We start from the raw sequence: 16,833 nt of genomic DNA, 5'->3' as shown, positions 1-16,833 counted from the left end.
TCTAGGCGACTGATGACCTCAGAAGTTAAGTCGCATAGTGCTCAGAGCCATTTTCATCGAGTAAAACAGAAGTGATCTGTGGCGTTCCCAAAGGTAGTGTTGTAGCCCCTCTGCTGTGCCTAATCTATGTAAATGATTTAGGAGCCAATCTGTGCAGCGGTTTTAGATTGTTTTCAGGTCTTACTGTCATTTACCGTCTAGAAAAATCATCAGAAGATGAACCCAATTGCAAACTAATTTAGACAAGATGTCTGTATAGTGCGAAAAGTGACAGTTGACACTAAATAATGAAAAGTGTAGGGTCATCCACGTGAGTACTAAAAGGAATCCGCTTAATTTAGGTGGCGCAGTGATCAGACACTGGACTCGCATTCCGGAGGACGATGGTTCAATCCCGCGTCCGGCCATCCTGATTTAGGTTTTCCGTGATTTCCCTAAATCACTCCAGGCAAATGCCGGGATGGTTCCTCTCAAAGGGCACGGCCGACTTCCTTCCCCATCCTTCCCTAATCCCATGAGACCGATGACCTCGCTGTCTGGTCTCCTTCCCCAAACAACCCAACCCAACCCGCTAAATTTCGGTTCCACGATGAATCACACAGAGGCAAAGGCGGTAAATTCAACTAATTACTTAGGTATTACAATTACGAATAACTAAAATTGGAACGATCATGTAGATAACGTTGTGGGGAAAGCAAAGCAAATATTGCAATATAGTGGCAGAACACTGAGAAAATGCAACAGGTCTACTAAAGAGACTGCTTACAGTACGCTTGTTCGTCCCCTTCTGGACTATTGCTGTGCGGTATGGGATTCGTATCAGATTGACTGACAGAGAACACCGAAATGTTTAGTGAAGGGCAGCTTGTTTTGTATTATCGCGAAATAGGGGAGAGAGTGTTGCGAATAATCCTTCGAACAAAGGCGTTTTTCGTTGCGGCGAGATCTTTTCCCGAAGTTTCAACCTCCATTTTTCTCCTTCGAATGAATATTTTGTTGCCGCCCACATACATAGGGAGAAATGATCATTATAATAAAATTGGAGAAATCACAGCTCGCCTGGGAAGATTTAAGTGTCCGATTTGCCCTTGCGCTGTTACAGAGTGGAACGCAAAGATATAGTGTGAGCGTGGTTCGATGAACCCTCTGCCAGATACTTAAGTGTGAACTGCGGAGTCATCATGCAGATGTTGATGTAGAAGCCATGCTTGCGGACTGGAGTACTCGGCTATTCAAGTACGCCCCGTGGACAGACACAACGCCTCAGCCTGCCGATACCTTTAAGTTCCACAATGGCTCGTCTGCGCATCGATGTTCTTCGAGCACAAAAAAGAAACTGTCATAACAGACATGGGAGCTACAATTACAGCGAGACTGGGCACATTCCGTGTGCGAAGTTTCTCGAACACAGTTCTGGGAAGCATCTCTAGCTGAGTGATGTGTGTTTGGCCTCTTTCGTCGCAAGAAAAAGCAGCTTGACGTAGTCCACCCAGTCAGCTGAGAACAAACGTGTGCTGAACAATAGTGGGGAAAGCGCCAGCTGTGAAGGGTCATCATCAGTCGCGATTTGTTCCACTGCAGTGCAGTTTCTATCGCCAGCAGCGCCGCGGGTGTCGAGTCGACGAGAGACAGTCGAGTCACTGTGCGAATAATATCTCCTCGTCGTACTGAGAAGTTGCTTCTCTTCATGCACAATGGCACCTTTCCTTCGCGCAATGTTATTGTTGTGCATCAGGCGCATGTTTCTAAAGGAAACATATCGTTTCTTGGCCGCGCAAGTGCGTTCGTTCAAATGGTTCAAATGGCTCTGAGCACTATGGGACTTAACATCTGTGGTCATCAGTCCCCTAGAACTTAGAACTACTTAAACCTAACTAACCTCAGGACATCACACACATCCATGCCCGAGGCAGGATTCGAACCTGCGACCGTAGCAGTCGCGCGATTCGTAACTGAGCGCCTAGAACCGCGAGACCACCGCGGCCGGCGTGTGTTCGTCCTGTTTCCTAAGGTGAACGCCAGAGCCAGTTTCCGTTATTCGAGGGACGGAGGGTTTTCTTCAGCTCATGGCCTGGGCTTTCCACTGTCCGTATAAACGGGTTATGGTCAAGACTGACTAGGCCGGCTTACAGTGTAGTGACTTTCCCACGAAGGCAAGTGTGTTCCAACTGGGAAGGAGCAGCACTTTTGCAGCGTAATGCTAACAGTGGCAGCAGAAAATCGTCAACTGAATTGTCTAAGTTCTCCTAATGAAGCTGACTAGCAAAAAAAAGTCTGGATGTAAAATTCAGGGTTATTCATAAATGCTTCTGGGATTTCAGAATACATCTGCGTGGAAACTACAAGACATACACAAAATAGGCCCATGTTAGTGGATAGAGAATCTCCCCAACTTTTAACTCGTTTTGCATTTGCTCAGTATGATACGATAGCAAAATTCTTAACATACACGTCGTAACAAAACATGATCGATATAGCGATCACATTAGTTATCCCTCCTCCCAGTTCTTCCAAATTAGGTGGTGGTGGAGGCAGGAATACACGATCTTTGATGTAACCCCATAAGAAGCAATTACGTGGACTTAAGTCAGGTGGCCACGGGGAGCGACTGAAGAAGACGGTTCAAACGGCTATAAGCACTATGGGACTCAACATCTGAGATCATCAGTCCCCTAGACTTGGAAGTACTTAAACCTAATTTAACCTAAGGACATGACGCACATCCATTCTGGAGGCAGGATTCGAACCTGCGACCGTAGCAGCAGCGCGGTTCCGGATGGAAGCGCCTGTAACCGAACGGACACAGCGGCCGGCGACTGAAGAAGAGCAGAGTCATGATGGGAGGCACGTGCAGTCCAACAATTAAGCACGTAAACACAAACCTCTGCAAGAAAGTCTACTGGAGCACCGCGTTTTTACAAAACGAATTCCACAATGTATTGCTGTAATTATGCCATGAGCCATTACTGCATGTCCACGAACATGAAACCAGTCACAGTTTACTCAGAAACGAAAAATGCCCATAAATTTATGAAGAGGACATGGCACAAAAGAAGTTAATTTTAAGCAGATCACGAATGCGTCCCACAGTCTCGTGTGGATATTCAGTGCCTTAAACACGCACGTTACGACGAACCTTTCCGAAGACATGAAACTTGGCTCCCTCAGTGAGAATGTAGATGTAGATGTAGATGTAGATGTAGAATCAACTGTCCGCGGCTCATGTGTAGTGGCTAGCGTTGCTGCTTCTGGATCACGGGGTCCTGCGTTCGATTCCCAGCCAAGTCGGGGATTCTCTCCTTCCGGGGATGGGGTGTTTGTGTTGATCTCATCATTTCATCACCATTCAGGAAGTTTAACCTTTTCAAATGTTCGGATAATAAGTTGCCGTCTCTTCATCTAAGAATAGATGATGAATGCAGCTAGCCGCTATCTCTGTGTAATGTCTTGTCTGTATAGACGTGAATCTGTTGCCTTTAAGATCCCTTCACCTTCACACATAAATCTATACAGTAAAGTAAGGCCCTCCCCATTTTTGGCTGATCCGTGATAAGACAGGCGAAAAATTAGACTAATGGAGGATTAGTAGTATTATCTCTATTTTCATTCGCTCTCTCTCTTTCTCTCCTTTATCTCTGTACAGTTTTTAATATAATATTTTATTACGTGAAATCAGCCAAATAGGATCTTTGGTGGAGTCCTTCGTCTTGGTAATCAGCGGCTGGCTTGCTGTAAGAGATCTTTACATTTATTATTACTGTTAAACACTGCAGTCAGTCGGGAGAATCAATCGTTTGGACAATTTGTTCCTTTTACGAAAGATTGCGAATTCCAGATGTGTACGAAGCCTTTTTGGACGATTTAACACAGACTCAGTGATTGCAGGCTCTCTTCGACACAGCTGAAACTTCCCCACTAATTACAGGGCCAACGTGATCATCAAATGATTCAGAAAAAACTCATTCGTTCATACACACCAGAACAAAAAAGTCACAAACCTTATTTATGGAGGAAATTGTGTATTAAATCCATCTCCATTACATATCCAGATCTCCGGTGATTCCACGCCTTAATTATTTTCCGTTTACAGTCTCTTTCTCTTCAAACAAACCGCTAGCGGCACAAATGTTAATTGGCTCGCTTTAGCGAGAAGAAAAGCAGAATATGTATCTCTCAGAAACACGTCAATCCCTCAACAGATACTCCAGAAGCTGTCCTAGTTACCACAACCATGGAGAATGCATACGTATATGCATCTCTGTTATTTCAAAGAATAAACGCACTAGAAAATACTTTGGCGTCGTCGAGCTGTCGCCGCATATATTACGAGAAAACCAGATCAGATAACTTTTCCAAAGTGAATGAATGTGGATGGTTTGATTGAAAATGATTAATTGGTGCGTGGTAGAGGGTATTTTCTGTGGGGACATTACAGAAGCTGGCGAGACTGCAAAGCGAAAAGATTTGGAATTTGTACGGGCGCTGATAACCACGCCCTTGAGTGCCCCACAAACCAAAATCATCACCATCATGATCTGAAAATATTTTGTGAATAACCATCTCCCTCCAGTCAGAAGCTCATTCGAGTAGTCATCACATGTAGAAAATTGCACATGATTCCCTGCAGTAAAGGTTATGTGCAAAGAAATATTTACTGGGAGATACATTTACCGTGTGCATTCAGCACACATAGAACAACAAATGGTTGCTGAACAACACACAGAAATGATTACCAGTGAAGATGCCTAACATGAATAGGTGAAACATGTCTTGGTACTCAACAATAAATTTCAGTTGCAAAAGGTGGAAGTTTTCTTATCTTTATGATGAAACTTAATTGAAAGATGAAAGACTATTTTGTACTGTTTCGTTTTCCAGTGTAAGTGTGGGAGAGACGTAAATGGTTATTCGTAACTATCTCTGGAGTTTGAGAATATGACTGCGCAAAACACATAAAGAAAAGAGGCACGTAGAAGTGTCCCAAATTCTTGACTCAGTATAAGGATCGCTTGTTACACGTCAAACGTAGAAACGTGCGTGCAGTTCATTGACTCGGAATGTCTGGAAAGGCGCGACGGCACCCCGCTCTGATAACTTACAGGGGATGACATACACTACTGGCCATTAAAATTGCTACACCACGAAGATGTGCTACAGACGCGAAATTTAACCGACAGGAAGAAGATGCTGTGATATGCAAATGATTAGCTTTTCAGAGCATTCACACAAGGTTGGCGCCGGTGGCGACACCTACAACGTGCTGACGTGAAGAAAGTTTCCAACCGATTTCTCATACAGAAACAGCAGTTGACCGGCGTTGCCTGGTGAAACGTTGTTGTGATGCCTCTTGTAAGGAGGAGAAATGCGTACCGTCACGTTTCCGACTTTGATAAAGGTCGGAATGTAGCCTATCGCGATTGCGGTTTATCGTATCGCGACATTGCTGCTCGCGTTGGTGGAGATCCAATGTTAGCAGAATATGGAATCGGTGGGTTCAGGAGGGTAATACGGAACGCTGTGCTGGATCCCAACGGCCTCGTATCACTAGCAGTCGAGATGACAGGCATCTTATCTGCATGGTTGTAACGGATCGTGCAGCCACGTCTCGATCCCTGAGTCAACAGATGGGGACATTTGCAAGAAAACAAACATCGGCACGAACAGTTCGACGGCGTTTGCAGCAGCATGGACTATCAGCTCGGAGACGATGGCTGCGGTTACCCTTGACGCTGCATCACAGACAGCAGCGCCTGCGATGGTGTACTCAACGACGAACTTGGGTGCACGAATAGCAAAACGTCATCTTTTCGGATGAATCCAGGTTCTGTTTACAGCATCATGATGGTCGCACCCGTGTTTCGCGACATCGCGGTGAACGCACATTAGAAGCGTGTATTCGTCATCGCCATACTGGCGTTATCACCCGGCGTGATGGTTTGGGGTGCCATTGGTTACACGTCTCGGTCACCTCTTACTCGCACTGACGGCACTTTGAACAGTGGACGTTACACTTCAGATGCGTTACGACCCGTGGCTCTACCCTTCATTCGATCCCTGCGAAACCCCACACTTCAACAGGATAATGCACGACCACATATCGCAGGTCCTGTACGGGCCTTTCTGGATACAGAAAATGTCCGACTTCTGCCCTGGCCAGTACATTCTCCAGATCTCTCACCAATTGAAAACATCTGGTCAATGGTGGCCGAGCAACTGGCTCGTGATAATACGCCAGTCACTGCTCTTGATGAACTGTGGTATCGTGTTGAAGCGGCGTGGGCAGCTGTTCCTGTACACGCCATACAAGCTCAATGCCCAGAAGTATCAAGGCCGTTATTACGGCCAGAGGTGGTTGTTCTGGGTACTGATTTCTCAGGATCCATGCACTCAAATTGCATGAAAACGTAATCACATGTCAGTTCTAGTATATTATATTTGTCCAATGAATACCCATTTATCATCTGCATTTTTTCTTGAGGTAGCAATTTTAACGGCCAGTAGTGTACCATGCAGCGCTAGTGGAAAGGGTTAAGGTGCTGTGCTGTACTTTCTCCAATCTCGTTGTATTTAATGTACCGCAGGAGGCCTTGGCCTCACGGCGGCAGAAGCAGCTACACGCGGGGTGTAGAGTGCAGGCTGACCTTGACGGGTGGGGCCGCAACCGACGCTCCCCACACCACGCCCAGTTACGCGGCCCGCAGCTCCCGATAGCCATCGCCTGCTCCTGAGAATATTCCGCGCTCTGATCTCCGCCTTGCATCAGGCGACTCGCAACAGCTGGTCCGGTTTAGCTCCCTTGCCGACGGCACCACAGAGACAGTTGCTAGGAAACGTCCTGCGCCGTTTATCTGACGGCAGAAGGAGGTCCTCCTACATTTTCGGAGCCATATTGGCTCATGTCTGTAGCGAAAATGAGCGAATATTCTTATTCATTCCTCTGTTCCCTTGCATACAGAGTGTTTATTGTCAGACAAAATGGTTAAGATTCAAAATACAGGCTGTATAAAGAAAACAACTTGTGCTAAGTAGGTAAAACTTGTACCAAGTGCCGGCCAGGGTGGCCGAGCGGTTCTAGGCTCTATAGTATGTAACCGCGCGACCGCTACGGTCGCAGGTTCGAATCCTGCCATGGGCATGGATGTGTGTGATCTCCTTAGGTTCAAAAATGGCTCTGAGCACTATGGGACTCAACATCTTAGGTCATAAGTCCCCTAGAACTTAAAACTACTTAAACCTAACTAACCTAAGGACATCACACACACCCATGCCCGAGGCAGGATTCGAACCTGCGACCGTAGCAGTCCCGCGGTTCCGGACTGCAGCGCCAGAACCGCTAGACCACCGCCGCCGACGATCTCCTTAGGTCAGTTAGGTTTAAGTAGTTCTAAGTTCTAGGGGACTGTTGACCTCAGATGTTAAGTCCCGTAGTGTTCACAGCCATTTGAACCATGTTTGTCTACATGCCAGCCTTCTACCAAGTAGGTACTTCTTAAAGAAAGTTAGAACGCTAAGAATATATGGTGATTCAAAAAGAATACCACAACTTTAGGAATTTAAAACTCTGCAACGACAAAAGGCAGAGCTAAGCACTACGTGTCGGCGAATTAAGGGAGCTATAAAGTTTCATTTAGTTGTACATTTGTTCGCTTGAGGCGCTGTTGACTAGGCGTCAGCGTCAGTTGATGCTAAGATGGCGACCGCTCAACAGAAAGCTTTTTGTGTTATTGAGTACGGCAGAAGTGAATCGACGACAGTTGTTCAGCGTGAATTTCGAACGAAGTATGGTGTTAAACCTCCTGATAGGTGGTGTATTAAACGTTGGTATAAACAGTTTACAGAGAATGGGTGTTTGTGCAAAGGGAAAAGTTCTGGACGGCCGAGAACGAGTGATGAAAATGTAGCACGCATCCAGCAAGCATTTGTTCGCAGCCCAGGAAAATCGACCCGCAGAGCTAGCAGAGAGCTGCAAATTCCACAATCAACTGTATGGAGAGTCCTACGAAAAAGGTTAGTTATGAAACCTTATCGTCTGAAATTGGTTCAAGCACTGTCTGCAGCTGATAAGATTAAAAGAATCGATTTCTGTGATTTTATCCTTGCTCAAATGGACACAGATGAATCTTTCGTTTCAAAGATTGTGTTTAGTGATGAAGCAACTTTCCACACTAACGGCAAAGTCAACCGTCACAATGTCTGTATATGGGGCACTGAGAATCCGCGGGAAACAGTATGAACGTGACTCGCCTAAGGTGAACGTTTTCTGTGCCATTTCAGCCAATAAAGTTTTTGGTCCCTTTTTCTTCGAAGGTGCTACTGTAACTGGACTACAGTATCTGGAGATGTTAGAGAATTGGCTGTTCCCTCAGCTCGAACAAGAAGCACAACAATTCATATTTCAGCAGGATGGAGCGCCACCACATTGGCACTTATCTGTCCGTAACTACCTGAACGTCAACTACCCGAGGCGATGGATCGGTCGCCAGACAGCCCGTGACAGAGCACTTCATCACTGGCCTCCAAGAAGCCCTGATCTTACCCCCTGCGATTTTTTCTTATGGGGGTATGTTAAGGATATGGTGTTTCGGCCACCTCTCCCAGCCACCATTGATGATTTGAAACGAGAAATAACAGCAGCTATCCAAACTGTTACGCCTGATATGCTACAGAGAGTGTGGAACGAGTTGGAGTATCGGGTTGATATTGCTCGTGTGTCTGGAGGGGGCCATATTGAACATCTCTGAACTTGTTTCTGAGTGAAAAAAAAACCTTTTTAAATACTCTTTGTAATGATGTATAACAGAAGGTTATATTATGTTTCTTTCATTAAATACACATTTTTAAAGCTGTGGTATTCTTTTCGAATCACCCTGTATTTAGCATATTCATGTTAGAACAGTATTTAACAATGTAACAAAATGGAACACTTACAGCCGTCCGTATGATGTTATTTCTTATATGGCTACCAGTTTCCGTGCTTCAGTGCACTATCTTCAGGTCTTAACTCACGTTGAGGGGATTAACTCCAAACGTGTATACACGATTCCTAAGTGGCCAACATCTATGAGCTGGTTCTCGCAACACCTGTAACAACGACGTTGTGTCTCCAGCCATCAACTACCAACTGGTTGGAGACGCGACATCGTTGTTGCACGTAGTATGCGGAAACCAGTTCATAGATGTTCGTGTATACCATTGGAATTAACCCCCTCACGTGAGTTAAGGCCTATAGATGGCGCACTGAAGCACCGAAACTGGTTCCCACATAAGAAATAGCATCAGAAGGACGGCTATAAGTGTTCCGCTTTATTACACAAGAGAAACGCCGAAATCTCCCCCCCCCCTCCCCCCAAACCTCCAATCAAAAGGACGGATATACAAAAACTATTTAGCATCGTCACAACCAGTCGGTGTTTCTTTACCTAGGCATCTATGGCATAATTCAGCAGGCGAGTCATAGTTTGTTCCCGTCCACATTCTCCGATAGCCGTCTCACAGAGAAAACTCTCTGTTTCTAGTGAAACGTCCCCTTAGAAAAATTGTACAAGACTGTGCTTAAACTTGACATACAATATTTTTAGCGCAACGCAATCTGACTTTCAAAAATCCCTACAAAAGAATGGCCCTGACTAACATTAACCAATACCTTTCACGAATCACTTACCTCACAAAAATCTTCGTTACTCGAACTACTGCAATACAACGAGCGCCACTACTGCCAGCTAAATAAAAGATTCAAACTACGGAAGGCACTAACTACTGACAGGCATAGTTAGCAAATGAAAGATTTTAATAGAGAACAAACAATGTATTTAACTTAATAGTGTTGAAAAATCATACATAGCAGTTCATGACATCCAGTCTTACAAATTTCAAAACTCCGCCATTTCTCTCCCCACATCCACCACTGCTGGCGACTCACCTCCAACTGCGCAACACTACCCGCTATTAACATCCAGCTGCCCAACACTACAGTGGCAGACAACAATGCAAACTACCCACAGACTGCACACAGCACAGCCAGTGATTTTTCATACAGAGCGCTACGTGGCGTTACCAATAAGAAAACCTAAACAGCCTACTTACACTAGTAAAATTGCACTTTTCCCTTGCGTCCTTTACGTGATGAATGATGGGAAGTTAACACGACAAACCATAAGTGTGACATGAATAGCCAGTCACATTGCTCGTTCGTAGCTGACAACTAGGTCGCGGTTAGACTGGAATCTAATATCACAGCTCAAATTGCTCCGACTGACGAGCAGAGATGAAATAATGATTTTGTTTGTCAAATAAAGTTTGCTTTTTGTTCTGAACATGTTGCGATTCCCGATATTGTGGTTCGCTTGAGACCTAAAACTTCAAGAAAGATTAAAATCGTCTGATGGATTGGGACTCGAACCTGTGACCCTTGCCTTTCGCGTGCAAGTGTTCTACCAAGTGATCTACTAATTAGGACTAACAACGCGCTCTCACAGCGTCGTGCTTGGGTAGCTCAGTCGATAGAGCACTTGCCCGCGAAAGGCAAGGGTCCCAGGTTTGAGTCCCAATCTGCCTCATAATTGTTCCTGATCTATATTAACGACATAGGAGACAATCTGAGTAGCCGTCTTTTTAGATTGTTTGCAGATGATGCTGTTATTTACCGTCTTGTAAAGTCAAAAAAATGGTTCAAATGGCTCTGAGCACTATGGGACTCAACTGCTGTGGTCATAAGTCCCCTAGAACTTAGAACTAATTAAACCTAACTAACCTCAGGACATCACACACATCCATGCCCGAAGCAGGATTCGAACCTGCGACCGCAGCAGTCGCACGGTTCCGGACTGCGCGCCGAGAACCGCGAGACCACCGCGGTCGGCCTTGTAAAGTCATCAGATGATCAAAACTACTTGCAAAATCATTTGGATAAGATATCTGTATGGCGCGGAAAGTGGCAATTGACCCTAAATAATGAAAAGTGTGAAGTTATTCACATGAGAACTAGAAGAAATCAGCTAAATTTCGATTACGCGATAAGTCACACAAATCTGAAGGCTGTAAATTCAACTAAATACTTAGGGATTACAATTACAAATAACCTACATTGGGACGATCACATAGATAATATTGTGGGTAGAACAAACCAAAGACTGCGATTCATTGGCAGGACACTTAGAAGGTGCAACAGGTCTACCAAAGAGACTGCTTTCACTACGCTTGTCCACCCTATTCTGAAGTACTGTTGTGCAGTGTGGGATCCGCATCAGGTGGGACTGACGGATGACATCGAAAAAGAACAAAGAAGGGCAACTCGTTTTGTATTATCGCGAAATAGAGGTGATAGTGTCACAGACATGATACGTGAACTGGAGTGGCAATCATTAAAACAAAGGCGTTTTTCGTTGCGACGGGATTTCCTCATGAAATTTCAGTCACCAGTTTTCTCCTCCGATTGCGCAAACATTCTAATGGCACCCACCTACATAGGGAGAAATGATCATCACGATAAAACAAGAGAAATCAGGGCTCGCACAGAAAAAAATTAAGTGCTCGTTTTTCCCGCGTGCCGTTCGAGAGTGGAACGGTAGAGAGACAGCTTGAAGGTGGTTCATTGAACCCTCTGCCAGACACTTTATTGTGAATAGCAGAGTAATCACGTAGATGTAGATGTATATTTTAACCTTTCATGAAGTTTCAATTCAGCGCACACAGAGCAGCACAGCGAAAATTCATTCTGGGCGATGGGAGCCAATAAGTCAGCTTGAACTGCCGCGAGTGTAACAGATTACCAGATAACTTCATTTACGAAGGATAGGAAATTACAGCGAACAATTTGAGTGGCTACTCACATCTGATTCATGATTCATCGTGATCACTTCCAATCATTCGTTTCGCGTGCCGTTATCAACAGCTGCAAGCAAAAAAACAAGAAAAAAAAAAGCGTCAGACTGCATCGTAAATCCAATTGTGCCGACGGAGCTATTCTGGCTGGATACCGTGTATTACCACTCGATTGGTTATGACCGACGATAGCAGTACTGTCAACAGGAACACGCACCGTTAAGAGCCACGGATCCCTTAAGTCTGCCACAGAGCCGTTTCATGACATTTTCCTTGGATTTTTCAAACCCAGGTATCAGTCACGGAAGTCTCAAGTGTCCGTGCTTTTTAGTGGCTTGGTGGTTGAATTTCAAGTGTGACTAACCATCCAACGAACTGGAAGCATCCGATCTTCCGGTCATTGGCCAAAGAATAGTTGCTAACTCTTTAATAACTGCATTTATTCCTGAAAGATACCTAAAATATGAAGCTGTAATTCTGTACTTACAACTCAAAAATAGGGAAAAGAGTTAAGAAGTCCCAACAGTTACAGCCGCTTGATCCTTCTCTATGAACCGCTGACGGGCGAGAGCGAATAATTCCAGAAAGAATGACAGAGCTGCTAGAATACGGTACCCCAAGAATAAGCCGGTGCCGGCCGGTGTGGCCTAGCGGTTCTAGGCGCTTCAGTCTGGAACCCCGCGACCGCTCACCACACGTATTCGGCATGTAATCCTATTGGCTGGAGTAGAGTTGTCTTCACTGATGAGTCGCGCTTCCAACTGAGCACTGGTGGCCAGTGAGGATGTGTCTGGAGACGCACTGGACAGCTATGGGATACTTACCAACGCTTGCCCACCAAGTAGCCCTACAACCTGGAGTGATTGTCTGGGGTGAAATTTCATTTCATTTCACAGCAAGTCTCCAAAACCAGCTTATAGGCAACTGTTGTTAATCGGAGAAGCAGTTTTGATGTGTTTTATGGCTTAACTCCCTGTCTCGAAAGCCGGCACACTGAGCGTTAAGCTATACGAGAAGATCAAAGTATCCGTTCGCTGTGCTTGTGTGTACGTCACACGGTGTCACTAACAGTTCAAATGCAGCCCTACTGACGCCCGGTAAAGCAACCGGGCGATGTCTGTAGGGCGGAAATAAGGATTGCTCGCATTGTGTGGAAGACCCTTCTTTCACGTTCTGATTTTGCCGCATTCTCACTCTTTTCGGTGGTGTATACAATCATTTATCACTCGCTTATTGTATTGATATAGTTATTAATGATTCGTATGAAGATGATAGTTTATTTGTGAGTTGGAGAAGCCATTGCATGTAAATACAAAGAGTTTCACCGAAATACGATGTGTTCGTACTCTGACCGCTACTGATTAGCGTTACAAACTTGCAACTATTTGTTCGAACGATTGAAAGCAGATAGTGCTATCTGGCTATTGAGAATCATCTGCTACTCCGTGATTTTAATTATCCTTTACCGTTTACGGTATCTGTAAAGAAAACACGCTTCGAGGTAGGTGCTGATAGTGAAAATATCGAAAACTTGTTTTCCGCTTTGATTAAAATAAAACACTGTCTTTAAATTTTACTTTTAAGTTTCTGCAGGTTTTCAGAAGTTACTTCATACGAACACAGTGGCAGAATGAACAGGTTTGTTAAAAATAATAATAACTGTGAACTCTAAAATTTACACCATAAAAACGTCGTGAAGACGTCAAAATGCTAAATGCAAGTAGTTAAGCAATAGCCGCACTAATTACTAATAATTTCAGTTGTTAAACATCTCACATTTATAATTTCCAATTTGTTAATGCCTACTAACTTCTCAACCAGTGTATGGTCTATCTGCTTTAGCTCACTAAATAAACTTCTCAGGCTTTGTTAAAGATGAATACTTACCAGTATAGCATGATATATTGCTCCCGAAGCGTTTTCATAAGCCCCTGTCCTAACCAAAGACATTCCCTTCCTTTGCTATCCTCCCCTGTAGGGAATAGAGGAATGTGGTCGCACTCCTTCCATTCGTCTATCTTCACTACAGAAAAATTTTTTTGGTATTATTTTTAGGTTTCTTTTATTTGAGACCTGTGGATCATACAAAATATCAATACCAATCTTAAGCAGGGCAGAACTGAAAGACGATGCACCAGGATGGTTACTTGGAAACACTGTGAAACATTGGTATTAGTGTAAAATTTTGTCACAATGTCACACGTGGCATCTGTGGGAGTTTCATTTATAAACTTTTGTTGCTTGTGTAATTTGCACAAGTAGCTGGCAAGTTTTGGAAGCCGTGGTGTTCGCTTACTACCTGGATCAGTAAGTTTTATTTGCGTTGCATTACTAAAGATTTGCACAAAATATTTACGTTACTGAAGAGAGAGTGTTTCCTCGACAACAATGAATACTGGCGGTACAGTCGACTTAAAAAAATACGGAGTAAACGGAGCAAAGCCTCGTCGGTTGCGTGGGGAATTTTGGAGGCTCGCGCTGTTATCCGCCGCTTAACGCCTGTCGGTCAGGCGCGGTGACCCGACCCATGGCTCCTGAAACTGGCCCGCTGTTTGGTGCGAGATGACGAATGGAAGACGCCGAGTGACGGCCGCTCCTCGTCCCCACAGGTGACGTAGCCCGCCAGAACCAAATCACCCAGCAGATCCTCGCCCAGTACCTGCAGAGGCGGCTGTTCCCCCAACTCAACGCGCCGAGGTTCCCGACCAACAAGTTCTTCCCGCGCACCGCCAAGTCGACGACGACGACGACGTCGACGACGGAACGGCCGCCGCCGGAGCTGGAGCCGGAGCCGGAGGCGGAGCTGGAACCGGACTACGAACCGGAGCCGGACGAGGACCCTCCGGAGGACATCCTGCACGTGCCCGACAAGCCCGACAGCCTCCAGGAGGGCGAGAGCGAGGAGGTGTCCAACTTCCTCAGCTCCCAAGGTGGCTGCCTGTGTCCCTCGCTTCGTAAGGTGGCGGTCGGGGCTGTAGTGCTTGCCTTGTTGCTTCGGCTCTGGCTTTTTTTGTAGTTAGTCACAGGTACATCAACACGCAGAAACACGTTCTGGAGCTCCCGCGAAGTACTGTGTTGTCTGCTAGCATATGGCACCAACGACTCTGTTAGAAGCTCTCCTTAGTAGTACGTTCTAAGGAAAAAAACAACAACAAATCAACACGAAGGAATGGCACGAATATCGGTAAATGTGATGTACATGTACAGAAAAACAAATCACTACAATTTCAGAAAAATTGGGTTTATTCAAGACAAAGAGCTTCACAAATTGAGCAAGTCAATAACGTGTTGTTCCACCTCTGGCCATCATTCGAGCAGTTATTGGGCTCGTCACTGATTTACAGAGTTCTTGGATGTCCTCGTGAGGGCATGGTGCCATCTGTCCAAATGGCGCTTCAAATCGTCAAAATCCCAAAAGGGTTCGATGGTGCTGTCCATCATGCTCCAAACGTTCTCAATTGGGGTGAAGGCGACCTTTCTGGCCAAGGTAGGGTCTGACAAGCACGACGACACCCAGTATAAACTCTTGCAGTGTACGGGCAGGCATTATCTTGCTGAAATGCAATCCCAGGGTGACTTGCCATGAAGGGCAATAAAATGGGGCGTAGAATATCACCGACGTACCGCTGTGCTGTAAGGGTCCCGCTGACAACTAAAAGGGTCTTGCTGTGAAATGAAATTTCACCCCAGACAATCACTCCAGGTTGTAGGGCTACTTGGCGGGCAAGCGTTGGTAAGTATCCCATAGCTGTCCAGTGCGTCTCCAGACACATCCTCACTGGCCACCAGTGCTCAATTGGAAGCGCGACTCATCAGTGAAGACAACTCTACTCCAGCCAATAGGATTACATGCCGAATACGTGTGGTGAGACGCCCTGGAGAGCGGCGGGGTACCAACCAACTGCTGCCCCCCCCCCCCCCCCCCCCACGTATAGACCTTCAAGCAAAACTGATGATCGCGGCTGCCATTTATTGCCATTGCAGGACCCTTTTAGTTAACATCCGCGGCAGTCTTACAGCACAGAGTTAGGTGCACGATATTCTGCACCCCATTTTGTTGCCAATCATGGTGATCCATCCTGGGCTTACATTTCGTCAATATAACGCCCGTCGGCACACGGCGAGTGTTTCTATTGCTTGTCTTCGAGCTTGACCAGCAAGGTCGCCGGATCTCTCTTAACTGAGAATTTCTGGAGCATTATTGGCAGTGCCCTGCAACCATCTCGGGATATTCACGATCTAACGCGCCATTTGGACCGCATTTTACATGTTACCCCCAAAAAGGTTATCCAATAATTATGTCAATGAATATCAAGGCGAATAGCTGTTTGGAAGATGCCAGAGGTGTACGTCAACTTTCCTAACTGTCTACACACAGTCATTGTCGTAGCGTGGCTCATATGGCTCTGAACACTATGGGACTTAACTTCTGAGGTCACCAGTCGCCTAGAACTTAGAACTACTTAAAGCGAACTAACCTAAGGACACCACACACATCCATGGCCGAGGCAGGATTCGAACCTGCGACCGTAGCAGTCGCGCGGTTCCAGACGGTAGCGCCTAGAACCGCTCGGCCATCCCGGCCGGCTGTGGTAGCGTGACTGTTGGCAGCACTTTGGAACTCTCCAGTAATTCCTTCCACTGATTTCAAGCGATTTTTCACAGTCACAGAACCTGCCACCGTAGCCGTCACGCGGTTCCAGTCTCAAGCGCCTAGAACCGCTCGGCCACTCCGGCCGGCCATTCAAACCGCTCATGGATTTGTTACACAGGTGATATTCAGGTTCTGTCCTCTCCTCGTTACAGTCATCAGTTCCACACGATTCACTGTGTATTGCCACAATGAATTTACACTCCTGGAAATGGAAAAAAGAACACATTGACACCGGTGTGTCAGACCCACCATACTTGCTCCGGACACTGCGAGAGGGCTGTACAAGCAATGATCACACGCACGGCACAGCGGACACACCAGGAACCGCGGTGTTGGCCGTCGAATGGCGCTAGCTGCGC

The 16,833-nt window shown here is 45.8% G+C and overlaps 1 protein-coding gene across 1 annotated transcript in view; it reads left to right on the top strand.

The window, feature by feature from the left end:
* Nucleotides 1-16,833, top strand: part of LOC126253674 (mannose-binding protein C) — a 921,466-nt gene that overhangs the window by 478,002 nt on the left and 426,631 nt on the right. Inside the window, exon 2 of the mRNA XM_049955194.1 lies at nt 14,430-14,750. Coding sequence (XP_049811151.1) covers nt 14,430-14,750 — 321 coding nt within the window. The remainder of the gene's footprint in view (nt 1-14,429; nt 14,751-16,833) is intronic.

Source organism: Schistocerca nitens, chromosome 4, assembly GCF_023898315.1.
Source record: "Schistocerca nitens isolate TAMUIC-IGC-003100 chromosome 4, iqSchNite1.1, whole genome shotgun sequence".
NCBI classification, from domain to species: Eukaryota; Metazoa; Arthropoda; class Insecta; order Orthoptera; family Acrididae; genus Schistocerca; species Schistocerca nitens.
The sequence above is the reverse complement of the archived record's forward strand: the minus strand, read 5'-3'. Positions and strand labels throughout refer to the sequence as shown.